This window comes from Balaenoptera ricei, chromosome 2 (assembly GCF_028023285.1).
Source record: "Balaenoptera ricei isolate mBalRic1 chromosome 2, mBalRic1.hap2, whole genome shotgun sequence".
Taxonomy (NCBI): Eukaryota; Metazoa; Chordata; class Mammalia; order Artiodactyla; family Balaenopteridae; genus Balaenoptera; species Balaenoptera ricei.
In genome coordinates, this window is record NC_082640.1 from 6,596,449 (window position 1) to 6,616,352 (window position 19,904).

At 39.2% G+C, this 19,904-nt stretch overlaps 1 protein-coding gene across 2 annotated transcripts in view; it reads left to right on the plus strand.

Annotated features, from left to right (window-relative positions):
- The first annotated feature begins 6,890 nt into the window (after positions 1 to 6,890).
- The window catches only part of MINDY3 (MINDY lysine 48 deubiquitinase 3), a 99,105-nt gene continuing 86,091 nt past the window's right edge, over positions 6,891 to 19,904 (plus strand). For both annotated transcript variants that reach the window (XR_009501058.1, XM_059915279.1), the window contains exons 1-2: positions 6,891 to 7,220; positions 18,974 to 19,053. Coding sequence is in view for 1 of the 2 variants with exons in the window: in XM_059915279.1 (XP_059771262.1) it covers positions 7,127 to 7,220; positions 18,974 to 19,053 (174 nt within the window). In the remaining variant the exon portion in view is untranslated. The remainder of the gene's footprint in view (positions 7,221 to 18,973; positions 19,054 to 19,904) is intronic.

The following is a 19,904-nucleotide window of genomic DNA, read 5'->3' on the forward strand; positions in this document are numbered from 1 at the left end:
AAGCTTAGTGACTTAAAATGACAATAAATATTTATTATCTCACATAGTTTCTGTTGGTCAGGAATTTGGGAGCAACTTAGCTCAGAGGTTGTGGCTCAAGGTCTCTGATGAGTTTACAGTCAAGGTGTTGGTCAGGACGGCAGTCATCTGATGTCCTGCCTGGTGGTAGAGGTCCCACTTTCACCTAGGCTCACACACATGACTGGTGAGTGGGTGCTAGCTATAGACAGAAAACCCCAGCTCCTCATCACATGGATCTCTCCTTAGGGCTACTTGAGTGTCTTTATAACATGGCAGCTCGCATCCCCTAAGAAAGTAAGGAAGAAACTTTCATGACCTTGACTTGGGAACGATAGCTCTATTCATTGTGAAAAGGGAATACACAAATGCAGGAGTAGCAGGAGGAGAGAACCACTGGGGACATCCTTGGAGGCTGGCTACTGCACAGGACACCTTGTTAACTGGACCTGTTAACTAAGAAGTGGCAAGTACTCTGGATGCCTGAAGAGGGTAAGAGATAAACTCTACAAAGATTCAAGGGCCTACCAAATTGGTGAAATCTTAATGGGTTCCACTGTCTGGGCATTTCAAGACATCCCTCCAAAATAAAGGACAAGTTATTGTACCTTGCACCTCCTGCCACTGAGAAGGAACAATGCTGCGTAGCTTGCTTTATGCTTCAGAAGCAATACATTCCATACTTGAGTATAGTGTTCAGTCTCATTCATCATGTGAAACAGAAGTTTTGAGTGGAGCCTAGAGCAAGAAGATACCTTGCTGCAAGGTCAGGCTACAGTTAAAGCAACTCTGCCCCTTCCTCCATATAATCTTACAGCCCTTGTGGTTCCCAAGATAATATATCTGTGGGGAAGAAAAAAGCTGGGTGGACCCGCAATGCACCCAAGTAGGAAATTGGCAGCACAGAACAAAGGCCAGTTCCTCACTTGTCCCCAACTTCAGGATTCTCCTTGCAGCTTTGCCAACTGTCCTGGCAAATTCTCGATTTTTCTTCGCACTTGCTATTTCCTCTGCCTGAAATACTCCTTCATCACACATCTTGGCTCATGCTTACACGTCTCTGCTTACACACCACTTTATTGTGAGTCAGGGATGGGCGCTATTTAATATTGCAGTCCCCTACTCCTCACCCACCACTCTATTCTTCTTTCTCTGCTTTATTTTTTCCCAGAGAATTTAATGTAACACACTGTATACTTCATTTATATGTTTTTCTCCATGTCATTCACATTAGAGTGTAAATTCAATATGTTTTTCTCCATGTCATTCACATTAGAGTGTAAATTCAATGAGGGCAAGGATATTTGTCCATTTTTTTAAACTGCTTGACTATATATATATATATATATATATATATATATATATATATATATATATATATAGTTATTGGGTGAATGACCCCAGATTTTAATTGCCTAATGAATATCTTCATCTCATTGCTTCCAAGACACTGATCAGTCATTATCTCCCATGCCCTGCGATAGGCAGAGGGGTGCACCCCTCCAAAGATGCTCATGTCCTAATCCCTGCAATTTGGGAATATAACCTATGTAATTGGGGAATCAGGCTTCAGATAAAATTAAGATTGCTGATTAGCTGACCTTAAAATAAAGAGATTATCCCAGAGTAGCTGGATGGGCTCAGTGTAATCATGAGTCCTTAAAAGTGGAAGAGGAACAACTCAGTGTAATCATGAGTCCTTAAAGGTGGACCTGGAACAACTCCAGTTCTCATGTACTGGCTTCAGTCAACTTCAGCCTTCAGAAGTCAAACTCTTGTTCATCTAGTCCTACTCCCACACCTGGAACCTACAGCTTTAATCCCCATTCGTGTTTCTAGTATGTTTCTGGTCAACAGAAATGCTAATTTTGTATTGACGCAGAGTTGTGTTTTATTAACTTTTTAATAGCACCGTCTTTTCTTAGTAGATCACCAAGTTTTATCTGTTGTGCTTCTAAAATGTCCACAGAATTTGCCCCTCGTTGAAATCTCCATGGACTTCTCTAGTCAAGTGCTAAGCATCTCTTCATGATTGCATTTATTCCAATAACTTCCTTCCTAACTGGTTTAGATGTTTCCAGGCTTTCTCATCTCACTGCATTCTTCCAGGTAGCATTATAAAATTGAAAGATGATGTTATCACTCCCCTATTAAAAAATCTTAACTAGCTCCTGTTATATTTAGAATAAAGTTTGTTTGTTAAGGACCAAGGCCATAGACCCTGGAATCAAATCACCTGTGTTCTGAACCTTGTTTCAGCACAGATTCCAGGTCAGAAAAACCTAGGTTTGCATCCTGGTTTTTCCATTTACTGCATGATTCAGGGCAAAGTCCTTATCCTTCTAGGAGATCATTGTAGTACTTCACTGAGTTTTGAGGGTTTTGTACTATAATACATGTAAGGAGCTTAGTACAGTAACTGGCAATTTGTGCTCAATCAATATTTGCTTCTATAACTGTGTAAGATAGTATTCAATATTCTTAAGATTCTGGCTCTCGATATTATTCTATTCAGACTGCCCTAACAAAATGCCAGAAATTGAGTGGTCTAAACAATAGAAATTAATGTTCTCTTGAGTTCTGGAAGCTGCAAGTACAAGACCAAGGTGCTGTCAGCATTGGTTAATGGTAAAGCCTCTCTTCCTGGCTTAGAGAATGCTGCCTTTTTACTGTGCCCTCACATGGCCTTTTGTCTGTGTATATATGGAGACAGACAGAGAGAGAGAGAGAAGTAGAGAGAGGGAGAGACCTGGTGTCTCTTCCTCTTCTTTTTTGGATTAGGGCCCCATTTTTATGACCTCATTTAACCTTAATTACCTCTTTAAAGGCACTATCTCCAAATTCAGTCCCATTGAGGTGAGAGCTTCAACATATGAATTCAGAAGAGACACAATTCAGTCTATGGCACCCTCCTTAACCTGACATTCTTCACTCATCTCTCTCTAGTGACACAAATACCAGGCTCCTGCCACAATGGGTTATTTCATGCCTAAATGTACATCCTCCCTTTCTTCTCTAGTCAAAATTCTATCCAGTTCAAACTTCTCTGATGCCTTCTCCAGCTCAAATGCAGGAATAGTTCATCTTCCACCTTTCCTCCTACGCTTCCTTGTTCAAACCATTAATATAGCTAATATAAGAATAGGGTTTTTCATTGTGCATATTTCTTTTACATACAACGTACTCTGTTAAATTCCATAATCATTGTACGATGTAATTCTTATTAATAAGCTTATTTTATGTATGTGGCAACTGAGGCTCAAAGAAGTTATTTATTGGTGCCATTAAAAAATGTGCTTTTGCTGCGTCGCACGGGGAGATCAGCTCGGTGCTTTGTGACCACCTAGAGGGGTGGGATAAGGGAGGGTGGGAGGGAGGGAGATGCAAGAGGGAGGGGATATGGGGATATATGTATATGTATAGCTGATTCACTTTGTTATATAGCAGAAACTAACACAACATTGTAAAACAATTATACTCCAATAAAGATGTTTTTAAAAATGTGCTTTTTTATGGATAATGGCACCATTCACTGATTACGAAACATTGAAAGGGGAGCAGGTTTTATGGGGAAAGATGTTTGATTTGGCACATACTGAGTTTGAAGCACCTATGACACAGCCAAGTGTGCGTATATTATGTACTCATCTAATATAGCTAGTTCTGGATTAATATGCAAGTTTGGATTTGATCTTAGTTAAAATGTTAGCACAAGTAAGTGATCAGTGGCAAATGACTAACCTCTTTTATTCTGTGTTAGTGAAGAATAATGTTAAATTATTTGTTTACTCTTTATGCTTGCTCAACATTCTTTTCCTTCTCACTCCTTCCATATATTTAAACTTCTAAACAGCCAATTTTTTAAATCATAGAAGTTGAGCAGGATCTAAAGTAAATGGGATATTAAGAGATGATCAAAGTTAGTCCTCTCTATAGATGAAGAAAGCACAGTATAGCGAGTTAAGTGACTCATCCAAGGTCACAGTACCCAAATAAAAACTAACATTCAGTTTTCTAATTCCTATCAAAAGTCTATTCCATTATATCAGTGATTCCCAAACAGTATTCTGCAGAACATAAACTGTGAGAAGGTCAGTGAACAAAATGATTCAAATGTGTCTTTTAACCCTGAATATAATCCCATCTCTTGTTTAACTTTATTTAGCCCCACATTTAATGATAGAACCCCTTTTCCACCAGGTATTAATGTTCGTAGGAAATGCTTTGGGAAATGATACACTGTGTTATACTTGAGTATGACAATGGTGGGTTTAAAAGGAACTTGGTATGCTTGATAGGAAAATTATCCTGCTGAGATGAGGTTAGGGTCATGCAAAGGAAAGAGTTTCATTTGCTTGATAGATTTACACTGTTATTGGAAGACATAGGGCATATAAATTAAATAGTTTTATTAATAAATGAGTAGGGGATTGTCTTATTAACCTGCCTAGAACTTATTAATCTTATTGTAGGGTAGGTTTTTTGAAAGATTGATTTCTCCTAAATAAGTGGTAGTGCAAATACACTAAATTAGGAGTCGAGGGCTTCTAGTTAGAGAATTGTTCTTTTCATGATACTTGCTAAGAAACTGGTAATGAAGCTGTTTTGCTTTTAGTTGACAGGGAAATTTGGGGAAAGACAAGAAGATAATTAAGCACAGAGTTAGTGTTTGATAATGAGTAATTAATACTGCTTCTGTGAAGTAGTAAAGATGGCTAAAGAGAATTAATTATTATGGAAATCTAAGCCCAGTTTTATGGAAGTGCCCTGACTTGAATTTGAAAGAAAGAGAAATACCACAAATAAAACTTAATGTGTGAACAGGAAGTTTCTGATATTTTAAAACTCTCTTTTAGGATTAAAGATCTTTTATGCAACCTATGTGCATCTTAATGAGACACATCAATTTAATCAAAACCATTGATGGTCCTAAGGAAAAAAAATAATAGTATGCTAAAGTATGGAGTAAGATAAATACTCCGAAGGAAATTTACATAATTTCCAAGTCATTATAAAAAAGAAAAAGGCTTTATTGTCCTGTACCAGAAATATATGCAACAAACTTGACTGTTTGCAATTTTTATTTTCCTATGTAATTACTGAATAAGAACATTTTAAATGACAATCAATTTGCATTTTTACTCTAATTTAAGTTCACGATTTAAATGTAGTAAGTAATGAATAATTAAGGAACATAAATAATTTAACATTAATCAAATATTCCTACTTAAAAATATGTCCTGCTAATTAAAAAATGTAGAACACTGCAAATAAAGACTATAATCTAAAGGTGGAAAGAACATATGTATCAATGTCTACCCAAGATTCTGCCAGCTTCCCCACAGCTGGAAACTAAGAAAAATCACAGATCAAGAAAGAATTCATTTTCAAAAACACATTTTGAAAGTATAGCTTTTTCTTTCTATCTATGGACAGTTAATCAAATCTATAACTACTATCTGTATATTAATGGAAGGAAACCAAATGTGGCAAACAGCTCTGAACTTAGAGTTCTGCCACTTACAGGATCTATGAACATTGACCCTTCTCTGTCTTTCAGGAAGTGAAATAATTATGCAAATTGTAAATCACCCATGCAAATATTAGATATTTAATTGGACCAGTCAATGGTACTTCCCCTGGTTCCCTCACTTACTAAAAGATAGTGAATTCTTAAGTTCCAATAAAGACAAGTTTCATTCTGTCATCTAACAGCTACTGAGACCCAGGTATATTCAAGGCTCTGTATTAGGTACTATGAATAAGACAGGTCCTTGGCTTCCATAAACGTATACCGCATGAGAGGAGTAAATAATTCTTTGCAAATATAAGCAAGTTATAGATAAGGTACTATGAAATTTCAGAAGCTACAATTTTTCCTTTACGTTGTAATAACTGGAGAAAGCTTTACTACAAAGTGCCACTTACACTACGTCCTGAAGAATGGGTAAGATTTGGTTTGAAAAACTAGTAAGCTAAAGGATATTCCGAAGGGAATAACAATTAGTAGGAAGGCTATGGATATGGTTCAGGCACTTTGAACAGTTCCTTTTAACTACAGCAAAGGTTGCTTAAGTCGGAAATAAAGTATAAATTAGCAAACCCTCTTATTTGCTACCTGAAAGAAACCCATCAGAGTTTGCCTTTTCGTTGTAAATTCAAAGGTCAGCCAGAATAAATTCCCTTCTTTTGAAGCAGCACAGATAGAAGTTTTCACCCAAACTAAATTTAACTGAATGCTTGTCAATGATTTATAACCTGGTCTTTAGCCCACACACCCTACAGTCTAGAAAACTGTAGATGAAATTGCTCTACCATTTACAAACAGGCCGCCTTGAATCTGTTTTCCTCTAAGTAGCTTTGTAATTCTGCGTTAGACACCTGGGAGAGACATTTCCAGTGCCCATTACGCGACATTTTTCGGTTCTGTTAATAGTTGGTTTGACTTTATATGACTGATCAAGAGACTGACAGCCTTCAATTTATCGGCGGCTCCTCGACACAGACATGGATGTTTCCTCATGAGGATTCAACCATCGTCTCAAAGCTCTGGTTTGGCAGAATTAATATTACACATTTTAAGGTATAGGCCACGTTTCTGGGCCCTAGGGCTTGGGCCTCAGACACCCCAGCTAAGCCCAAAGCAGTGCGGACTGGAAGGAGGTATTCCAGGGGTAGAAATATGCCAACGCCCACGGGACGCGATGCTCCTCCCAACACAAAAGACGCCACCGCACCACCGAGCCCTGGGACTGAGCTCAGAAACCGCCAGGTGCTCGCCAAGCCGCCCCGGGCTCTTCCCACCCCCCCCCCCCACTTCCGCTTCCGGGGAGGCGCCGCCTGCCCCTCCGGCCTTGGGGGCGGTAGTGAAAGAGAAGCCGGAAGTGGCCCCAGTACTTCCGGTGCGGGAAACTCCTCGCTGCCGCTCCGAGCGGGCTTGACAGGCGCGGTCCCTGCAAGTAGGTCTCTCTCCTGTTGCCTTCCTCCCGTCTAGCCTCCCAGCTCGTTTGCCGCTGCCGTCCCGCCACGCCGGTCTCCGAAGCCGCCCCTTCCCCATGTGCCGGGGCAGGAGTCCGGAAAGCCAAGACCCGCTCGCCGGTACCCCATCATGTCCGAACTGACTAAAGAGCTGATGGAGCTGGTGTGGGGCGCCAAGAGCAGCCCCGGTCTCTCTGACACCATCTTCTGCCGCTGGACGCAAGGTACCCTGGCTGGACTCTGGCTTCCGGCCGCCGCTCCCTTTGGCCCCGCGAGAGTCGAGCCGTGACGCCTCTCGCGCCAGCCGGCTCGCGTGGCCCGCACTCCGCCCCGGTTCCCCTGCTCAGCTCAGAAACGGGACTTCCTAGAAAAGCCCTGCCTGCCCTGAGGGTTAGAGGCTGAGTAGGGGAACGGTGCGAGCGGGCCGCCAAAGACCCGAGGCGCCCCTGCCACTCCCTGGGCTGCCTTTGGGCTGGAGAGGAGGAGGGGGCGGCTGCCGGGCCGCAGCGGGTGACACGGAAGGTGTGCCCTGTGCCCCGGCGTCCGTTCCTCCAGCAGGGCTCCGGCCGCCTGGATCTTTACCCCCTAGCGAGTCTGGTCGTTTGGTCTCATTTTGGAGAGAGGGAAGTCCACGTGAAAGTCGCAGTGGTTAATTCCAGAAAGCGATTGTGTTGCTTGTATTTCAGTAAGGCGGGGTTAGGCGTGGTACTCGGTGCAGAAATGGAATGTTGCGGCTGCAGAGCGTTTGATCCCTTGACCCGAAGCGTCCCCGGTTTTGAGGTGGTGTAGGATCTGTTCCAGTTCGAAGGAATACGGCCCATAGGACTTCCTGTGCCGATCTAATTACCCAGACAGGCTTCTGAGTTATATAAGAAGTTTTGTTAATACTACGAGTAATTGTGAAATGAGAAAATACCACCTATTGATATTTATTAGCCATCATCCCTAACTCGTAAGTTTTAATATTAAAACACAACGGGCACATTACTTCAGGTGACTTAAAAGGGACAATGGTGAGGTTGAGGTTAAGAGCGTAGTGTTTGGAGTCAGGAGGGTGGTTGATGGCTGTAGGTAAAACATCACAAGCACACAAATAACAGCTCTTTAGTACTGTTACTAAAACATTTTGTTATTAAAATATTTATTTAGAAAATACCGATTCTCAGAGAGTTTGGGGGAAATTTAGCATAGTAAATCTAAGTCCTTACTTCGTAATGCGTATTTAGTAACAAAAATTCAGGGTTTTAAGTAATCCCTTCCTTCCTGCCAGATACTTGTAAGAGCTGGTAAAATTAGAATCGTAATATATTACAGTCAGGTAGGTTATTTAGTCCATTACTCTTGTTCTGAAGATGAGAAAAATGAGTTGTGAAGGGTTAAATGACCAGGCCAAAGTTGCACAAATTGATAGAACTGGGAACGAATTCCAACTCTCCCATCTCCTAATTCAGCTGTGTCTTTGTTGTTTTCCTTTGTGTTGCTCAACCAGGCATGTAATTAGTTTGGCTTTTTTTTTTTTTTTTTTTTTTTTACAGATTTAATTATGTCGCTTAACTAGTATTTTCTGAAATGTTGGACATCCACATTTGCAGATTTTAAAATTTATTTTCCAGTTTGTCTTATTTATCCTAATAGTGAACAGCCAGCCCTAAAGTACACAAGACTGTGAAGGATTGAGAAAAGTTTTACTTCCTGTTAATTAATTAGTAATACAACACAGGATAAGGTGATATTCAGCCTCATTTATTTTAGTACTGTGATGCAGAGGCAAGGAGAATTCAGAGAGGCAGTTCTAATGATGGTTAAGAACAGGCTTTGGAATAGGCATACTTGGGTTCTAGGTTCAAGGTTTTTAGCTTATTTAAGCCTCAGTTTCCTTCTCTGTAGAGTGCAGATAATAGTAGTGCCAATCTTACAGGGTTGTTGTGAGGATTAAAGGCAGGTGAATTCGTTTAGGCACTTAGCACAATATCTGACGTGGAGTAAACGCTCAGAAAAGGGTAGCTTGATTTAAAAAGTGTTTTAATTGTAAACCAAGCCGAAGATCGCTGTCTGGCCATGCCCTGACAATTGCAAGAAGTTGTTGTTAATTTGATGGATAATCACTAAAAGAGAACTTCGTAATGACATATTAGAATGCTCTGCCACCTTGTAGTCATACAGAAGTTCCTTTACAAGATTTGTTCAATCAATATCTTTTCAAAATAAAGGATTATTTATTTACTTATTGCTCTATAGAGAGTGTGGTTATATTGCGGCTACGTAATTCTTCAAGATCTTAAACTGATCATGATTTTTAAGGCAACCAAATATGTGCTTTTAAGTTGTCACCTCTGACTCAGAGGGATGTTGTCATCGGTCTTGCTGTGTTAACTTTGTATTCATTTATCCGTTCTTAGAGGAGGCAGAGACCATGGCTGACGATTGCTGTGGCAGTGACTTGGGATTGTGGGAACGGGCACAGGACACTGCTTGCTGCGCTTGCCTTACTGCATTCGTAATGTGACATCAGCTTTGGCTTTATTTCATCATCTATATCTGTGCTTTGAATTGACAGCTGTAATCTCATTAGTCTTTTGGAAGCAAGTTATCGGTGTGAGGTGTTTGGGGTAAAGAGAACATAGAACTATGTCCAGGGATATTCCATTTATGAAACTGTATTGATTGGTCATGTTAAATTCCTTTGATATGTTAAACAGCTGCAGCAGTTGGGTTTTGTTTTTTTTTTTTCCCTCTCTCTTTTAATTGATATGGCAGTTTTAGATAATATGTTAAAGCAGTAAGTGCAGGAGTGGCACATAGTATTTTTTTGTTCGTTTAAAATTCATTTGGCAGTTTTAGATAATTCTCTTCTGCAAATACTTTTTCTTAAGAAAAAGAAATAGGGTTTTGGTTTGGGGTTTTTTTTGTTTGTTTTTTTTTAACAGTTTTTATTTTAAAGGCAATAAGTCACATTATTTAAAGCTTTGAAGTTGTTTTGTTTTTTAACTTGGAAATTTACTCCCTACTCCTGCCTGCTTCCCTCCTGCTCAATTGCCTATAATACTTTTTAAAGAAAAGCGTATATTTTCTACCTCCTTATTTGTAAGCACATTTATCCTTCTTTCCCTTCTCCCACAAACTGACCAGTGTTCCAGACCTAGACTTGATAGGGTGGGAGGGAAGACAAATGATAAATATAATATAGCATAAGTTAAGCATATATACTAGAAGGTAGAGAAATAAGGAATTATAGGGTGAAGTAGCCTGGACAGGCCTCATTTTAAGGTGAGATTTGAGCAGACTGTTGAAGTAACTGAGTTAGTCATGCAGGTATCTGAAGAGTGTTCCAGGCAGTGAGGATGGCCATTGTAAAAGATTTAATGACTTAATGCAGAATACGTCTGGCTTTTTGTTCAAGGAACGGGAAGGAGGTTAGTTTGGCTGGAGAGGGAATGAGGGAACGGGTCAGTGATAAAGATGATGTAAGAAATAATATGGCCCAAATCACTAAGATTTTATAGGCCATTGTAAGGACTTTGGTTTTTATTCTAAATGAGATGAGAGGTCATTGGAAGGTTTGGAGCAGAGGAGAGACACGACAGGACAAGTTTTTAAAGGGCTGATCTGACTGCTAAGTTTGAGGATAGACAGTAGTGTATTGAGTGAGACAGCAAGACCAAATGAGAGACAGTTGCAGTAGTCCGAGGGTAAAAGACCATGGCTTAGGCCAGGAGAGTAGGAGGTGGTCACGTTGACCTCATCCAGCAGAAGCAAAACAAGAGTCATCTAGATCTAACAAAAGTAAGTGTTAATCTTATTGTAAAGGCAAACATTTTGACTTATTGAGAATTTGTTTTCTTTTCATTACTGATTGTCTAGCCAGTGTTTGGCAAATGTTTTCTTTAAAGGGCCAGTACCTCTATTGTCTCTGTCTCATCTCTGCCATTGCAGCAAAAGCAGCGCTGGATAATAAGGGCATGGCTGTGTTCCAAAACTGCATTTAAAAAGCAGGCCAACCCTGATCTACATTATAAACTCTGAGAACCCATTTTTTCCTTTTCTTGGCCCCCCTCCTTCAAGTTTTAAGTTACTTCGTTGTTTCACCTCAAGATTAGCTAGAAGAGAAACCCAATTTGGCAGTTTATAGCAGTTCAGTGGTGTTTTGGGGTAGAGATGGGGAGGGAACTGTAGTGGATTGAAATTAGAGTTTTGGACTTTACGGTATAGGACAATTTTTGTTATGTAATATGAAAAAAAAAGATTCTAAGTAACTTTGGAAAAGTGAGGGATCAGTTAAAATGTAAGCATAAAATGTATGCAGGAGTTAAAGTGTTTGGATTGAAGTCCAAAAGTATGATGTCTATTATAACGTGATTTAACATTTTACCAAAGTACTAAAATGATACGCCAGTATCATTAATTTGTCTTCCAAAGTGAAGGTAAATTAATATTGTGGATCATATCATTTCAGAGATTTTTGTTGTTGATGGAAGCCTTTTATTTCAAATATAGGTTTTACTTTCTCCCACCTACCTACATAATATGTCACCTAAAAACCAATTTTTTTAAACTCACAATTTGGAAGCTTATGTGACAAAGTTAATTTCTTGGTACTTTTGAGTACATAATGTGTTTTTCAGCTCAACCCATCTATCATAATACCTTACGTCTGTATTAGGCTTTACAGGTTTTGAAAATCTTACTTAATCCTTACAGCAACCCCAAGAGACAGCAAAGGATAAATGTGTCAATAGTTACCCTCCTTTTTGTAGGTGAGGAAACTAAGGCTCAGTTCAGATTCCACTCGACCAGTATTATCTGACTTATAATGACAAACGAAGTCTTTCTGTGGCCTTTTGTTAACATGGAAGGCTAGAACTATAGAGGCAGTAGTTGTCAAACTGGTTTGAATAATGTCAGTCAGTCATATGAAAATAAAAGACTGGGAAATTGCAAAGAGGTTCATGGCTCAGGTTTAAATTAGTTATGAGCTGTAGAACTGAGAAAGACTTCTATGTCTGTAGTGCTGTGGAATGTGATACAAAATCGTATATTTAGGATCAGATGCTTTAGATGGCCTATTTCAGATCTAATTAGTAAATCAGCCATTTTGTGATAAGTTAATTCCTCTTAAAACTAGGAAATAAGATGAATATGAGAACACTTGACAAGAAAAATAACTCTATATCCTAAAAAATTCAAACTCAAGTGAAACCTTATTATAAAAGGGGGTGCCTACTTAGCATAATCCTGTTTTAGGATAGAATAGTTAATTTCCATTTGTCTAATTTTATTTCATTTTTAAGCTCTAAGAGCCTTTGTTCATTATCAAATAACACACTCAAGCATATATACTGTAATTAAACGGAACTTGGCATAAAGCAGATCTGCCTAGAATTCTCTCCCTGGGGTTTTTATCTCTAAAGTACAAAAGCAGTTTATCAGAATGCGTTTCCATCTAAAAGCCCCACCCATGGATCTTGAAAATTGAGTTACATTATTAGTCATTTTAAGGAAGGCAAGAATCCATTACTGAGACCTGCTGAAAGTTTGAAAGAGCCTAGTTTCACCTCTGCACTTAGGCCCAACACCAGTAACCCTTTCTTCCCAGTAGGGGAAGAGGTAGACAAAGAGCAGAGGCCCCTTGCCTTCACCTCTTGTTTCTAGATTGGCTCTCAGATTTGGTTGTCTTGATGCGATAACCAGCACCCTCAGTTCTCATTTGTCCTTATTAAATTTGCCCCATCCACCATACCTATTTCTTATCCTGCATTTTTCTTCTCCTCTATTCTGTTCTTCCCAAGGTGGTGGTGTGTGTTGCTGGGGAAAATTGTGGTCAGCGTCAATGCACATGTAGTAATTAAACCTTAGCCGAGTCCCCAGTATTTCTCTTAGTTCTTTATCCTGTCTGCTTTTCTTATGTGTTTTGGAATTAGCATTCTCCTCAATTTTCTATGCCCTCATGCCCCCCACTCGCAATCAACAGCATCTCTTCCCTTCCTCTTTGCCTGAATGTCTAACTTGGAAGCCTGCTAAGATTTCCTTTTTCTCAAGTTTGTTAAACTCAGGGTCCTGTTACACTCTTAAAAACTATTACAGGCTTCAGTGTGAAAAATAAAAGAAAATTAATGAGGCCTGTGGCATTATTTTACATTTAAAAAAATCTCTTCAGTGTCTAACTCATAGGAAGACAGGTGGACTCTCCCACTTGCTTCTCCATTCCGTCTGTTACAATATGTTGTTTCGGTTGAAGTATCTGCGGAAAATCCAGCGTCTCACAGGTATGCAGTTGGTAATGTAGGAGTCTTGTAATAGCCTTTTCAGATAATTGTGGATATTCTTCTTTGATACTACACCAAAACTCAACAATTGGTAGTTTCTTAGCGGTTACATGAAATACAGAATATGAAGCTACATCAATGAACTTTTCGTCCTCTGTTAAATTGAAATCCATTGGTTTGTCTTGTACTTTGACTGGATCTTTTACCCATGCATTAATTTGTAACAGTGTGCATTGGTCATTTGGAAGTTATCGGTCTGCTGGTTTATGCAGATCTTCTAAATGTTAACACATATTGTTATTACAATATCAAAAGTCACATTTATTATTTCTGATCTTGTCAGAAAAATCTCTGAGTGTTGAGAAGCTGTCAAGCTACAGTGCTGGACTTGAGTTTTCCAGAAGTTTAGTTATTTGAAAGCTTGAGATTTTATCACTGGCAGAAATACTGTCAAGTTATTTTTCTTGAAGTATCAGGCTCACTTCATTCACTTCTGAGAAAAAGTCTAAATAATCATAATTTGTTAGTAGCTCTTCAAAGTAAAAACAGCATTCCACAGAAAAGCTGTTAGTTCAGCTCACAGTTCAAAAAATTACACATGTGCTTTGAGAATCTATCATTGCACAAGGTATGTAGCAGAGGTGCTTTATGGGTAGTTTCCATTTTGTCACACAGACTATTTTTTTAAAGTACATTGTATTCAAAGTCAAGATTTAATAAGATTAGCATTAGTAAGGGCTTTTTAAAGTTAAATTGGCTTTTTTGTGTGTTTGAGAGCATATTGTGGTGTTTCCTAGTACAGTGACTGCTGGTCAGCTTAATGTCACTTAATGTGTGTTAAGGCACCAGTAACGTAACCTGCTATTCATTTTGTACTATCGCTGTGAATATCAACACAGTGAAAAGGGCAAATATGTTAGTATTATAATAAAAATGATTTTCACCTCTAGCAGGTCCCCTAAAGGGTCTCTGGAACTTCCCGGGGTCTGTAGGCCACACCTTGAGAACCTATCTTTATTCCGTCCACCACCACCACCACCACACCGCACTGTCTCAGTTCTTTCAGGACTTGGGAGTCCTTAAACTCTCTCTTTCCCATTTAATCACTCTTTTCCTTCTTTTAAACTCATGCCCTTCCCTCTGTAAAATAATAATTCCTTATCCAACTACCCTTCAAGCCATCATCCTTTTCCCCTTCACTTGTTTAACAAATAGTTTGCATTTTCTCTTTCTCCTTGTATTCTGAATCACGCCTCAACCCTTTAAAATTTGGCTGCTCTTCCCAGCATTCTAAATTTCTTTTTTTAGTATTCCCAGTGACATGCTTAATCCAGTATTTTCATTTATGTTTTTATTCCACTCAACATTTGTAACAGGTGACTGCTGATTTTTCCTTTCTAGGACCTCAGTGTGTTTTTTCTCTTACCTTTCAAGTCTTTGTCAATCTCCTTTGCTGACTCAGCGTCTGCTACTTTTTTTTTTTTTTTTTTTTTAAAGTTTTTTTTAATTTATTGATTGCTTGATTGCTTGATTGCTATGTTGGGTCTTCGTTTCTGTGCTAGGGCTTTCTCTAGTTGCGGCAAGCGGGGGCCACTCTTCATCGCAGTGCGCGGGCCTCTCACTATCGTGGCCTCTCTTGTTGCGGAGCACAGGCTCCAGACGCGCAGGTTCAGTAGTTGTGGCTCACGGGTCTAGTTGCTCCGCGGCATGTGGGATCTTCCCAGACCAGGGCGCAAACCCGTGTCCCCTGCATTAGCAGGCAGATTCTCAACCACTGCGCCACCAGGGAAGCCCCTTTTTTTTTTTTTTTTTTAATGTTAACCGGTTTCATTATCTTTGTTCTACATGTTCTCATTCACTTTAACTGCCATGTTTAGGGTGATTCAACTTGCTATCTCTAATCCTAAACCCTGCCCTGGGCTCCAGACCCATGTTTCCCCAACCAAATTGTTGTTTCACATATTAGAGACTGAATTTAGAAGCAAACACCCCCATTATCTTCACTCCCAAAACTTCAGCAAGCATTTATTGAGTATTAACTATATAACATACTAGGAAAACAGTAGTTAATAGAGCAGGCAAGATACCTGTTAGGCAAGACAAACAAGTGAACAATCATATAATTACAGATGATGATAAGTACGGGTTGTGCTGAGGGATGGAAGGAAAGATCTACTTAGATAGGCCTATCAGGGAATATCTCTCTGAGGAGTTAATACCTAAACTGGGTCTTTAAGGATGAGAAGGATTCAGCTATATGACAAGAGAAGGAAAAAGAGCATTTCATGCAGAGGGAACAGCAAGCATCAAGGCCCCAGGTAAAGACCTTGGGATGTTCTGAGGGCCTAAGATCACTGTAGATGATGGAGGTAAGAGTGAACTGAGGGAAGGTGGGGTTGATAGATCATACAGTGTCTCTTAGGCCATGAAAAGGAGTTTGAGTTTTATTGTAATTGCAATGAGAAGCCATTGCAGGCTGTGACAAACCCTGATGTCCATTTCTAAAATATTTCTCTGGTAACTATGGTGAATAAATAAGGGGTGTGGTGGGAGTGGGAATGTGGGCAGAATGGGGGGACCTGGTTGGAAACTCTTTTAACAGTGTTCTAAGTGAAAGATGATGGTGGTTTGAACCTGAAGGTGGACTAGAAATGGGGTAGAGATATGTTTTGGGACCTTGAACCAAGAGGACCTTACCTTAAGGTGAAGCCTTAAAGATAAATCGGATTGTTTCAGAGAAAGTGTTAGCAAGTGTTTCATGCGGAGGGAACAACGTGTTCAAAGTGTAAGAAACCAGACAGAAAATGGATGTTTGAGGGCCTGAAAGAAGTTCAGCATGCCTAGAGACTAAAGAAGGAGAGTGGCAAAGGATGAGGGAGGAGATATAGGCAGAAGCCGGACCATGCAAGACCATGTTGAGGAATTTGGATTTTGTCTGTGCCTGGAGTTCTCATCTGAGCTGTATTTGGGATTTACCTGATTATCACCCATAATGGAAACCTTGGGAGTAGATGAGTTACACAGGGAGAACATGTAGAATGCAAAGAAAAAAGATTCTAAAGCCAAGATCTGAGGAACATTAGCATTTAGAAGGAGTTGATCACCACTGATACTGAGAAGAAACAGAAAAGGAAAATTTGGAACAAGATGGACTACTAGAGCCAAGGGCCAAAAGATTTTCAGAAGCCAGTGGTCAGCATTTCAGATGATTCTCTGGGAGATTCATCTGAAATAAGAAAGACTTGAGAAATAGCCTGTCTGGTCATTGATGAATTTGGTGAGAATGAGTTTGGTGCAGTCACAGGTTGAAAACCAAGTTATTGTGGGTTGGGTAAATTAGGAGGTAAGGAAATTGAGACAGTGCATGTAGACAATTAGGTGGGCTTTGAGAGAGTGGTGTTTGGAGTTTTGGGTGGAAGGTTGTTGTTGTTGTTTTTATGGTCAAATGATTTTTTAAATTAAGACTTTACTTTTTAGAACAATCTTAGGTTCACAGCAAAACTGTGGGCAAGATACAGAGATTTCCCACATACCTCCTGCTCCCTCAACGTGCACAGCCCCCCACCCCACTGTCAGTGTCCCCCACCAGAGTGGTACGTTGGTTACAGTTTTGAACCTGCGTGGACTCATCATTATCACCCAAAGTCCACAGTTTTCATTCTTGGTGTGGCACATCCTATGGGTCAAGACAAATGTGTAATGGAATGTATCCATCATTACAAGGAGTATTTTCACTGCCCTAAAAATCCTCTGTGCCTTGTCTGTTCAACCCTTCGCCCACTCCCCTCCTCTTGGCGGCCACCGATCTTTTTACTGTCTGCATAGTTTTGCCTTTTTCAGACTGTCATATGGTTGGAATCATATGGTATGTAGCCTTTTCAGATTGGTTTCTTTCACTTAGTAATATGTAATTAAGGTTCCTCCATATCTTTTCACAACTCGCAAGCTAATGTTTTTTAAATGCTGAATAATATGTACTATTTATCCATTCACCTACTGAAGGACATCTTGGCTGCTTGCAAGTTTTGGCAATTAGGAGTAAAGGTGCAGTAAACAATGTGTGCAGGTTTTTGTGTGTGGACATAAGTTTTCAACTCCTTTGGGTAAATACCAAGGACCTTTTGGTAGAATCTTGAAGAGAATTTTTTTTTTTGTTTTTAAATATGTGAGATACGTTTAAATACTGTTTGAAAGAGAGATTGAAGGGTAAAGAGAGAGGAGGTGGGATGGAATGGGAAGTTCCATACTGTTTCTTATCTGTCCTGCTATCTAGTGTCTCAAGCTAGAAACTTCAGTCAGTTCTAATTTCTTATGTCCCAAGCCTTTCCCCACTTGCACATATTCATCAAATATTAATTTTTACCTTAGAAATACTGTTTGGATATAGTGTCTTCCCTCCACACTTAAGTTTCTTTTATTAGTTTGGCACTGTATAGGTCTGTTGAAACGGCCTCTTCCCCATTCTGGTCCTTTAAAAAAGAAAAAAATACCGGTATGATTGTATTACTGCTTTAATTAGTACTTGTCATGGTGTGGCTCTTCCCAGTATTAACATCCTGTCAGCTCTCCCTCCTCCCCTTTCCCATCTCTCCCGTCCGCCTCCATACTGCCCTTCGGCTGCTTTAACATTCCCTCTGATCCATAGACTTGTCCTGCTCTTACGAAATCTCTTTCCTTTAATAAAGGTATTTTCTTCACCTGAGAGTCATTCTCCCACCCTTGCCTCTCTGATAAATTTCTGTTCAAGGTCAGCCTTAAAGTTAGCTGGTATGACTTGACTCAGACCAAGTCACTACTTTCTGTATCCGCAACACTTCGTATTTCTGTTATAACATTCATTTATCCCTTCATTTTAGTAATTATTTGTTCATATGTCTGTCTTCACCTGGACTGTTGGCTTCTCCAGACTAGGGACTTTGTCGTTCACGTCATTTATATATCGTAGATGCTTGGTGTAGTATCTCAGGGTCATTAAATGTTTGTTAAATAAATGACAGAATTATGACCATTAGTGAAATTTCACATATTCCTAGCATGTTGGAATTGGAAGTGATCATTTTAAAGCTAAGTGCACTGAGGCCTAGGGAGGTGAAATGATTTCCTGAAGGTTATACAGATAGTAACTCACTTCTCCTGACTTCCGGCCCCACGCTCTCTGCAGTGTGCCAGTGCTCTCTGCGGGAACTTGTACTAGATACTCTCCGTCAGTGCTAGCTGGGTAGTGTTTAAATTAAGATAGAACCAATATGGCCACATTCACTGTGTATGATGTTCTTTAATTGTTAGCTTAGAGAATGTGACTCAAAGATTGAAACTGAAAAAGATACTCTCTGAAAAGTGTCCTAAAATATCTGTTTAAATTCAGTAGGTAGACTGTCTAGTCTTCCTTTCAGTAAATTATTTCAAAATCAGATTTAGTGTCCTTTTACTGAAGGCCACACTTTATCTCTCGGGTCCACTTAGAGGGGTCCCTGGACGCAAAATTGTGTGTGTGTGTGTGTGTTTATGTGCATTTGGCAGGGAACCTAGGTTCCATATCTTTTTTCAAAGGGTTCCTTTATCCTCCAAAAAGTTAAGAACCACTGCACTTGACTGACTTGAGGATATTTTGCTGTTGTGATAAGTGATCTTTCTCAAAGCAAAGTACATTAAAAATTCTTTTAGCTACTACTTGAATTACATTTTTAATCTTTGCTACTTGCTTTCATTTTTAGGGTTTGTGTTTAGTGAATCAGAGGGATCTGCATTAGAACAGTTTGAAGGTGGCCCCTGTGCTGTTATTGCACCCGTTCAGGTAACATAGACTACTTTACCAACTCCTTAGAGGGACGTGTTCAAACGTTTCATGCTTTACTTTCTGTTTTCTAATACCTGTACTCTGTAATCATGAGGCATGATCAGTTACCTCTTAACTTTTGTTCATGTAAATTGCTTTAAATATCCAAAATAAAAATGATTTCAGAACATGAGTAGGTTACACAGCAGTAGCCATTTGGCTGTCGTTATTTTCAAGAAAACATAGTAGATGTTCTCTGACTTTCAGAAAATTTGGAGTTAATGATCATGACATCTTTCTTATACAGTAATCTATTGAGTAATAACATTTTATGCCACAGATAGTGACACCGTAGCAGTGGTACTATTTACATTTGTTCTATCTTTAAAAACGATTTTTCTAAAAAGTTGAAGATTGTTAATATTTTCATGGCCTAAAACTTTATCAAATTTTAAAATAAGTTGACAATATATACTGTTTTAGGCTCTAGCTTTGGCCTTTAAAATAAAATTAGTAGCAACCAATTTCAAACAGAATCCCCAAAATAAAAAAAGATTTTTTTCTTTGAGCAAAAGGTAGAGTGAATCTCAGTGTATGCATTTGATTTTGATTTTGAATCTTTATGTGTTGCATTGTTTGAAATTCAAAGGCTGATTTGCTATAAACCATTACATTATTAAAACGGAGAATTGAATTTTCAGTTTGCTGTAATATTTACAATGTCTAAACAGGAGAATAACTTCAGAACCATTATAAAAGAAGCTTGAATTTATTGTTTGTTTTAATCAGCACATTTTGAAAATACATATTTAATGTGGTATTTATTATTCATTGGGCATAAAGAATGCATTCCTGAACTGTTAGCTGCA